The sequence below is a fragment of the Sus scrofa genome, chromosome 4 (genome assembly GCF_000003025.6).
Source record: "Sus scrofa isolate TJ Tabasco breed Duroc chromosome 4, Sscrofa11.1, whole genome shotgun sequence".
Taxonomy (NCBI): Eukaryota; Metazoa; Chordata; class Mammalia; order Artiodactyla; family Suidae; genus Sus; species Sus scrofa.
This window is the reverse complement of record NC_010446.5, coordinates 106646227-106656569: the sequence shown is the minus strand read 5'-3', so window position 1 is coordinate 106656569 and position 10343 is coordinate 106646227. Positions and strand designations below refer to the sequence as shown.

General features: G+C 48.4%; 1 protein-coding gene across 1 annotated transcript; it reads left to right on the top strand.

The window, feature by feature from the left end:
* Positions 80–9979, top strand: DCLRE1B (DNA cross-link repair 1B). Its single transcript, XM_003125837.4, has 4 exons — positions 80–545; positions 1417–1582; positions 1973–2155; positions 5770–9979. The coding sequence occupies exons 1-4, from the start codon at positions 357–359 to the stop codon at positions 6843–6845; spliced, it is 1614 nt and encodes a 537-aa protein (XP_003125885.1). The 5' UTR covers positions 80–356; the 3' UTR covers positions 6846–9979.

Sequence of the window (10343 nt, the reverse complement as noted above, 5' to 3'; positions counted from 1 at the left end):
CGCGGCTCCCTCTGGCGGAGCAGCGGCGCGCAATCGGAAGTCGGCTACTTCGGCCTGTCTCCGCCCAATAGCGCGCGCTTTGAGTGCCCAGCCTCGGCCCCGGCTCCCGCGCGCGCTGCGGGGAGTGGCGCTCCGCCCGGCGCCTTCCGAGATTTGCCTTTCCACCCCAGGACGCCCACGAGCATGGTCACTTCCTTCTTTCTGCCCACTCATTCTTCCACTGGGTTGGCTTTTCTTAGCGTCTCTGGCTCCGTACTTGCCCCGGCATGCCTTTTTTCATGATGCCGCTGTCGTAGCCTCACGCAGGAGCTCTGTTTCCATGAAGATCCGCCTGGTGACTCGCCAACCCTGCCACCATGAACGGGGTCCTGATCCCTCATACGCCCATCGCTGTGGACTTTTGGAGCCTACGCCGGGCTGGCTGCGCCCGGCTCTTCTTCTTGTCCCACATGCACTCGGACCATACCGTGGGTCTGTCTAGCACCTGGTGCCGGCCCGTCTACTGCTCCCCAATCACTGCTTACCTCTTGCATCGTCACCTGCAGGTATGGGGACCAAGAGATGGTCCCGGCATGTGGGTGGGGACTTCTGATCTGTCCCAGCCTTGAAGTCTTAAGGTAGGGGCTAGGGAGGACTGATGTTTACAAATGCCATAGTTGTTTGAACCCAGATATGCATCGTTAGCCCAAAATAGGAGTATGGCTTATATCTGGCCGAATAGGAATGTTTTAACGATAAGTCGGGGATATCTTTTAGTCCAGCCAAAGAAACTGTTCCTACCTCTTGACATAAACTAGGCCAGTGTTTCCCAAACTTGCCTTATCTTAAGAATCCACCTCATGTAGTGAGTAAATACACAGATTCTCCAGGACCTCACTCCTCCCTCATCTGATTCAGTAGATAGCTGGTGCAGGTCCTGGAAATCTAGTTGGATTTTTTTTTAAGCAGGCGCCTCCTAAAAGATTATTATGATCAAGAAAGTTTGAGAATCGCTGACTAGACTTGTTTTCTGGATTCTTAATTTAAACTTGTACAAAGGCGGGGCAGGGGGAGTTAGTTCCCAGCTGGCTCAGCAGAAAGGAATCTGTCTAGCATCCATGAGGACGCAGGATCTATCCCTGGCCTTGCTAAGTGGGTTAAGAATCTGGCGTTGCTGAGCTGTGGTGTAGGTCTCAGAGGGGCTCAGATCCCGAGTTGCTGTGGTGTAAGTCCGCCGCTGCAGTTCCCTTTAGACCCCTAGCCTGTGAACTTCCACATGCCTTGGGTGTGGCCCTAAAAAAAGACCAAAAAAAAAGAGAGAGAGAGAGTGGGAGGTGGAAGGGAAGATTGTTTGGAAATCCGCATCACAGCTTCTGATCCAGGGAAAAATGAGGGAGGGGAGTCTGTGTTCCCTGGGATGACCACCTGTTTCCTCAGGTATCTAAGCAGTGGATCCGAGCCCTGGAGGTTGGTGAGAGCCACATCCTGCCTCTAGATGAAGTTGGGCGAGAGACCATGACTGTAACTCTCATTGATGCCAATCACTGCCCTGGCTCTGTCATGTTTCTCTTTGAAGGATACTTTGGAACCATCCTCTACACAGGTGAGCCTCCAGAAGAGTCCTTCCCACTCTCAGTCTAGACACTGTTTTTCTCAAGCAGCCTTGACTCACGATAGAAGTCTGGAGGCCTCTGACCTTTGACATATGAGCACAGTGACCCTTTCGCAACTTATTTCCCACTCTGTAAGGGCAGAAACTTTGTAAAGAGTAATTTAAAAAAAAAAAAAAAAAAAAAAGGAGCAAGATGAAGACATTTCTGCAAAGAAGCTGTGCTGCATTAGATCGTTGCCAGACTCGAGTTTTTTCTAACAGACTCGAGTTTTTTCTAACAGGCTAGTAAATAAATGCCCATCTCTCGCCAGAGTTGGGAGAAGCTTGTTTTCTGTACTTTTTTGTTTCTGACTCTCTGCCTCCCATACATTCTTCTTCCAGGTGATTTTCGGTTCACACCGTCCATGCTGAAGGAGCCAGCCCTACAACTGGGGAAGCCGATCCACACCTTGTACTTAGACAACACCAACTGCAACCCAGCTCTGGTTCTTCCCTCCCAGCAAGAAGCTGCCCGCCAGATTGTTGAGCTCATTCGAAAGCACCCACAACATAACATAAAAATTGGTGAGGGGTTTTCCTTTCCTTTTTCTCTCACTCATCTGGAGCTAGGAGATCTAGGTTCTTTGGGGGTTTCTTACATCCTTCTTTGTGCAGATCTCCTTTCTCCATGAAACCTACCCTGACCACCTTATTGAAAATTGCCATCTGCCCCGCATCCCTGCTCCCACATTCCCAACTCCCAATCCCCTATTCCAATTCAACTTTTTCATTTTTTCGTAGGACTCATCAACTTCTGATATGCTCCATATATGTATATGTTTTAATATGCTGTTGCTCATTGGGTTTGGTTGGGGGTTTTTTGGGGTTTTTTTGTTTTTTTGGGTTTTTTTGGCCGAGCCTACAGCATGTGAAGTTCCCCGGCCAGGGATTGCACTTGTGCCACAGCAGTGACCCAAGCCACAACAGTGGCAGTGCCACCAGATCCCCAACCCACTGCGCCATGAGAGAACTCACTGCTGTTGCTTACTGTTGATTGTCTGACCCCACTTCCCCAGCCACACGCATGCACACAGATGCCTTGAGAGCATGCGTGGAGGTGGGAGGAAGTCTTCTGTGTTGGTGGAAAAGAGAAGCAGTAGCCAGTGTGACAGGCACACAGTTGTTGAGGAGGCTGGAAAAACAGGAAGGACTGAAGTGCTTGTAAGCCATTTTGAACCACTGCTCTTCGGACAAAGTTATTGAAGGGTTTTAAGTAGGAGAGGAACACTATTGCACTTATCACCTAACAGTGTATTCCATAGTTTACGTATTGATTGTATTTAGGGTTTTTTTGTTGTTGTCTTTTTGTTTTTTTAGGACTGCATCCGCAGCATATGGAGGTTCCCGGGCTAGGGGTCTAATCAGAGCTACAGTTGCCAGCCTACACCATAGCCACAGCAACGTGGGATTCGAGCCGCGTCTGCTGCCTACACCACAGCTCACAGCAATGCTGGATCCTTAACCCACTGATCGGGGCCAGGGATCGAACCCACAACCTCATGGTTACTAGTCATATTCATTAACCACTGAGCCATGATGGAACTCCCTGTATTTAGTTTTTATTAATCTGTCTCCCCCTGCTAGAATGAAACCTCCACAATAGACAGGCTTTTTATTTCACTTATGGATATATCCTAAATGTCTAGATTAATGCCTGGTAGAGATATTCAGTAAATATTTTTCTTTTTTTATTTTGCTTTTTAGGGCTGCAACCATAGCATATGGAGGTTCCCAGGCTAGGGGTCGAATTGGAGCTCTAGCTGCCAGCCTACTCGACAGCCACAGCAACAGCAACGCCAGATTTGAGCTGTGTCTGCGATCAGCACCACAGGTCTCAGCAACGCTGGATCCTTAATTCACTGAGCGAGGCCAGGGATCGAACCCACAACCTCATGGTTCCTAGTCGGATTCGTTTCCACTGTGCCATGATGGAAACTCCTTTCTTTGCTTTTTAGGGCCGCACCCGAGGCACATGGAGGTTCTAGGCTAGGGGTCGATTCAGAGCTGTAGCTGCCAGCCTACGCCACAGCCACAGCAACTCAGGATCCAAGCCACATCTGCAACCTACACCACAGGTCACAGCAATGCTGGATCCTTAACCCATTGAGCAAGGCCAAGGATCGAACCTGCGTTCTCATGGATTTATTAACCACTGAGCCATGACAGGAACTCCCGAAAATCAATTTTTATTTTAAAAAATGTAATAGCCGGAAGTTCCTACTGTGGTGCAGTGGGTTAAGGATCCAGTGTTGCTGCAGCTGCAGCATAGGTCGCAGCTCCAGTTTGGATTTGATCCCTGGCCAGGGAACTTCCATATACCTTGGGGGTGGCCAAAAAAGAAAAAAAAAATGTAATTAATTTAGTTTCATATGATTTTTTGATTATTTCTAAAATTGTAATAAATCCACAAAAGGAAAAAGATTTGCCACCACAATGACTATTTTAAAAGGACATACCCAACTCTGAAAGGAGTTTCAAAATAGGTTTAAACAAAGGCATTGAAAAAAAATCGTATACCTTTCAAAGTGACTAGCAAATTGATGAAGAGCTATTCCTCCTCAGGATTGCTTGACTACTCATGAAGAAATATCTGTCCTAACTATTCTTGGAGTTTTCACTGCAGTTTTCCCAGAGAAGCACACCTGGCTAGGAAGAGACTATAGTCAGGCTTGATTAATTTTGCAAATAAACAGTAAGCCCTTATTCTGTGCCAAGTATCCTGAAAGGCAGTGGGAATGGAAAAATGAATAAAGTATGAGGGTTTAAGAGTTCCCGTGTTGGCTCATTGGAAACAAATCTGACTAGCATCCATGAAGATGCAGGTTCAATCCCTGGCACTACTCAGCAGGTTAAGGGTCCAGCGTTGCTGTGGCTGTGGCGCAGGCCAGCAGCTACAGCTCCAGTTCAACCCCTAGCCTGGGAACCTCCGTATTCCACAGGTGTGGCCCTAAAAAGTCAAGAAGACAAAAAAAAAAAAAAGTATGAGGGCTTACAGTCTAGTCTAGAAAAGGTAAAAAAAAGAGGCGGGAGGGAGGAAATAGGGAGAGAGAAAAGAAAGCCAGCTACGTTTATGCCCAAAGAGTGAGGTATTGAACCATGCTGAAGAATAAGATTTGAAAGAAATACAGGTTCGGGAGTTCCCTTCGTGGCTAAGTAGTTAACAAACCCAACTAGGATCCGAAAGGTTTCAGGGTTCGATCCCTGGCCTCACTCAGTGGGTTAAGGATCCAGCATTGCCATGAGCTCTGGTGTAGTTTGTAGATGCTGCTTGGATCCTGCGTGGCTGTGGCTGTGGTATAGGCTGGTAGCTCTAGCTCCGATTCAGCCCCTAGCCTGGGAACCTCCATATGCCATGGTGCAGCCCTAAAAAGCAAGGAAAAAAAAAAAAAAAAGAAATACAGGTTCTTTTTCACTTTTCCTTCTTTTTCTTTTCTTTTCTTTTCCTTTCTTTTCCTTTCTTTTGCTTTTAAGGGCCACATTTGGGGTCTACGGAGGGTCCCAGATCAGGCATCGAATCAGAGCTACAGCTGCTGGCCTACACCGCAGCCACGGCAACACCGGATCCTTAACCCACTGAGCAAGGCCAGGTATTGAACCTGCGTCCTCATGGATCCTACTCGGATTCATTTCCAATGTGCCAAAATGGGAACGCCCCTGAAATGACCCCTCTTAAAATGTCCTCTCCCATCCCTTTCCCCTGCCAGAGTAACTTGGACTCATCATTTAAGACATTTGAATTGTCATTTTCAGGAAACTTTCCCTAACTCCACCAGCTGGTAGATACTTTTCTGTGCCCTCATCATACTGTGTGGATGTCTCCAACATGCGTTGTTCTGTGTCCCCATGTAGATTATGCTCCTTAAGGACTGCGATTTTTGCTTGTTCTCATAGTACCTAACACTCGGCAGATGCTTCCCTTTGTTGAAATGAATGAATGAGTGGATTCTGTCTTAAATTTCCCCCTACCCCATCCTCCGTAGACCTCAGCTCAAATGCCACCTCCTTCCTGATGCACCGTCAGGGGATAGCCCCATTGATTTTAGATATTTTGGCTAAACATTTGGTTGATTTATTAGGATTCCCCGGTAGCTTGATTCTCTTTCTTCTCTTATTCCCGCACCCCCTTTCGCATTATTCAGGACTCTATAGCCTGGGAAAAGAGTCACTGCTGGAGCAGCTGGCCCTGGAGTTTCAGACCTGGGTGGTACTGAGTCCTCGGCGCCTGGAGTTGGTGCAGCTCCTGGGCCTGGCAGATGTATTCACAGTGGAGGAGAAGGCCGGCCGCATCCACGCCGTGGACCACATGGAGATCTGCCGTTCCGCCGTGTTGCGGTGGAACCAGACCCACCCTACCATCGCTATCCTTCCCACAAGCCGGAGAATCTACCGCTCCCACCCCGATATCCATATCATCCCTTACTCTGACCACTCCTCCTTCTCTGAGCTCCGGGCCTTTGTGGCAGCCCTCAGGCCCTGCCAGGTGGTGCCCATTGTCAGTCGACAACCCTGTAAGGACTACTTTCAGGACAGCCTGAGCCCCAGGCTCTCTGTGCCCCTGATTCCTGACTCTGTGCAGCAGTACATGAGCTCCTCCTCCAGAAAACCAAGTTTTCTCTGGCTCTTGTTGGAAAGGAAGCTCAAGAGACTGAGGGCTCAGGGTGTCGTGTTTGAATCCCTTGAGGAAAATGCTGATCACCCTCAAGCTGATAGGGATTCCAAGAAGACCAAGAACCTTCCTGGGGACCTTGAGAAGCAGCCGTGCCACCCTCCTTTGCGGACCGAGAAGCAGTCGTTCCCAGACGTCTGCAGCAAAGCAAGGGAGGGGGCAGTCCCTTCCTCTGAGTCTCCAAAGATGGTGACTGTGTTGACTGCCCCCTCCAGTTTTCCAGTGCACTTAAGGTCTACAGAGGAAGAATTTCTCTCTTGGAAAACTGGGGAGGAAATCAGCATAGGGCCCTCCTTGGGGCCCAGGGGCAACAGTGAGGACTCAGCAGCCCCAGGGAACCTGAGAGCCTGGATGGGCCAGGATTGTCCCCTGTCTCACAGCAGCAAGGCTGCCCCTGTCCTGGCTCCTGAGTTCAGGAGCCTGGCACTAAAATACCTTCTGACCCCAGTGAATGTTCTCCCGGCAAGGTTCTCTTCCAGGGGCTTTGACCAGCAAGTGGAAAAATACCATAAACTCTTGCTCAAGCACAAAAAGGAGAGTACAGAGTGACAGCCTTGTTGGATCCAATGCTGAAGTTCAAGATAGTGACTGACAGCTTACTTGGGGCCTTACTTTTCTGTGTTGACAGGATCCTCATGAACTCACCCTGTAACGAGACTTCTCCAAGGGTGATCATTAGAATCCTAGTGCCTATGGAATCCTTAGTTTTATAATTGACTATATTTAAGAAACATTTCATTATAACCTGCTAACAGTACATGTGAGCACACTAAAGGTACTGAGAACTCCTGCAGTAACTTAATCTGTTTAACTTTGTTTAACCCGTATTTCTCCAAATTGAACATATAGTCCTCTTACATGGCTGCAGAAAAAGAGTCTGATCCAAAAGGCCAATTTGGGAGTTTCCATTGTGGCTCAGTGGTTAATGAATCTGACCAGGAACCCTGAGGTTGTGGGTTCGATCCCTGGCCTTGACCAGTGGGTTAGGATCTGGCATTGCCACGAGCTGTGGTGTAGATTGCAGACGCAGCTCAGATCCCGCGTTGCTGTGGCTCCGGCGTAGGTGGGCGGCTACAGCTCCGATTCCACCCCTAGCCTGGGAACCTCCATATGCCGTGGGTGCAGCCCTAGAAAAGGCAAAAAGAAAAAAAGGCCAATTTGTTCACATTTTTGTAATTTTTTTTTTTTTTTTTAAGGGCCGCACCTGCAGCATATGGAGGTTCCCAGGCTAGGAGTCAAATTAGAGCTATAGCCGGCCTACACCACAGCCACAGCAACGGCAGATCCGAGCCGTGTCAGCAACCTATACCACAGCTCACGGTAACACCGGATCCTTAACCCTTTGGGTGAGGCCAGGGATCAAACCCGCAAGCTCATGGTTCCTAGTCAGATTCCTTTCCACTGCGCCATGACGGGAACTCCTGTTCACACTGTTTTGTGTGTCACATGACATTTCCCATGTCCCTTTCTGTCTCTTCCTAGATAGAAGTCCCTAGGTAATTCTGTTTTTTAGTTTAGGAACTGTGGTGCTGGAGGATAACATGGTGACCCAGGCAGCACATTCCAATTTTGAATGTCACTGACTTCTTGTGACTCCATCCAAGTCACTTCCCCTCTCTGCCCCTGAGAGGGAACAGGAAGTGATGAAGATCCTTGAAACAGTGGAGGAAAATTCCACCTCTGCCTCCTTGTTAGTGGAGTGTTAGTTAGTGTCCTTGGGGACCTACCTGGAAGGGAGCCAGCTGGGGGACTGGGCACCCCTCGCCATGGCAGTACCTGGAACCCAGCCAAACATGAGGCTTAGGGTACTAGGGGCCCCCCCAGCCGCTTGGAGGGCCTGACCATTTGGCTGAAATAAGTTTACAGAGGATCAAATGTGCTGCCAGATAGTCCTGATTGTTCACATAGCTGGGGTATTTGCTGGCCCCCCTGCTCCCATTATCCCCCCCTCCATCCTTGGGTTGAGCAGGGAGCCAGAGGACACAGCCTGTTTGTTCTAGAATCCAGGGCAGAGACCAAGGAGCCAGCTGGTGGACGGGGTGGGGGCGTGCAGTTCTGTCCTGTCCTTCTGCTCACAGCCTGACAAAATGCCAAACCGATAAGCAGGACGCCAGATACCATGGTCTCAGAAGGCTCAGGCATGTGGAGCTGGGCACATGGATAAGACTTGCCGGGGCCAGCTCAGCAGGATGGGGCTGAAGAACAGGTGCTGTGGAACTTAAGGAAAAATAGTTAACATAAAACAAGACACAGAGACATTTATCTTAAGTAAAGGTGGGAGCTGGGGACTCAAAGTCTCAGGGACCAAGAGCGCCCTGCCTCAAGAAACCACACTGCTTTTATTGTGAGATCAAGTGAGGAGTGGCTATAGGTGGATGATACAGGGTTTGTTTACTATTATTATATATAAGTTCTTTTACTATTTAGAAAGCCACTTAGGTGGTAAAGGGTTAAGCTCTTACTCTGACCTCTAGGCACATAACAGTACTTAAGCTTAAGTCACTTATGCCTTTAGGTCTTTGCTCTTAAACTTAAGTCATTTACCAGCACTGTGACTGTTTTTCTTTTTTTTTTTTTTTTTTTTGTCTTTTTGCTATTTCTTGGGCCGCTCCTGCGGCATATGGAGGTTCCCAGGCTAGGGGTCGAATCGGAGCTGTAGTCACCGGCCTATGCCAGAGCCACTGCAACGCGGGATCCGAGCCGCGTCTGCAACCTACACCACAGCTCACGGCAACACCGAATCGTTAACCCACTGAGCAAGGGCAGGGACCGAACCCGCAGCCTCATGGTTCCTAGTCGGATTCGTTAACCACTGCGCCACGACGGGAACTCCCATGTGACTGTTTTTCAAAGCGGGAAGATGGGATAAAGTAAGACAAGAAGATGGGATAAAGTAAAGAAGGACAAGATGGAGTTTTCAAGGAAACATGTCTTGCGACAGATAAGAACTGCTTCAGGATGGAGCCCCAAGCCTTCACAATGAAGACGCCTCTGTTTCTTTTGCGGGAGGGGGGAGGGATTTTTTTTCCTACTTCTAGAGGAAGATATGAAGAGTTTACAAAGCAAAATAAGGCCTTTTTCTTGGACAAGCTGTATGCAGCTCTGTTTTGCCAATGACCTTCACCGTAAACCTCCCATGGGCCCGCAGGAGCTGTAGCAGGGCGGGCATGTGGGGTGGCAGGGAAATTGGGCACTGTCCTGGGCTTGAATCCAGGGCACGCTGAGCAAATAGAGATACCATGCTTCAAAGCAGATCCTTGGGGAGTTCTCTTGTAGACAGCTGGATAAAGACCTGGCATTGTCACTGCAGTGGCTTGGGTCGCTGCTGTGGTACAAGTTCGATCCCTGGCCCAGGGAACTTCCACAAGCTACAGGCAAGGCCAAAAGAAAAGCAGAGCCTTGGTTTCTTATCTGTAAAAGGGGCTGAAATATATCTACCCCTCCTGATTGCCCTGACAGGTAATTGGTAAAATTCCTAGCTCGGTGCTTACCACGTGATGGGTATTTCGAATATTGGCTCTCTTAGCCTCTGGTTCTTTAAAAAAATTATTCTCTATATAAAATAAGAAACTTTGGAAGTCATAAACTATAAAGAAGAAAAACTCAGTTATAATTCGTCCATATAGATCAGTTTTAGTCTTTTTCTGTGCATGTAGATATATTAAATACATAATTTTTTCCAAGTTGGGATGATACGTATATAGTTTTATGTCCTACATTTTTTTTTTTTTTTTTGTCTTTTGTTGTTGTTGTTGTTACTATTTCTTGGGCCGCTCCCACGGCATGTGGAGGTTCCCAGGCTAGGGGTCGAATCGGAGCTATAGCCACCGGCCTACGCCAGAGACACAGCAACGTGGGATCTGAGCCAAGTCTGCAACCTACACCACAGCTCACGGCAACGCCGGATCGTTAACCCACTGAGCAAGGGCAGGGACCGAACCCACAACCTCATGGTTCCTAGTCGGATTCGTTAACCACTGCGCCACGACGGGAACTCCTATGTCCTACACTTTTTACTTTCTTAGTATCTTAAGCATTTTCTTGTAT

Bases quoted from the DNA above. Each gene is read 5' to 3' on its own strand.
- DCLRE1B (XM_003125837.4), top strand. From the start codon at position 357: ATGAACGGGGTCCTGATCCCTCATACGCCCATCGCTGTGGACTTTTGG. The intron at 546-1,416 runs GTATGGGGACCA...CTGTTTCCTCAG, and splicing joins TCTTGCATCGTCACCTGCAG to GTATCTAAGCAGTGGATCCG. The intron at 2,156-5,769 runs GTGAGGGGTTTT...CGCATTATTCAG, and splicing joins ACAACATAACATAAAAATTG to GACTCTATAGCCTGGGAAAA.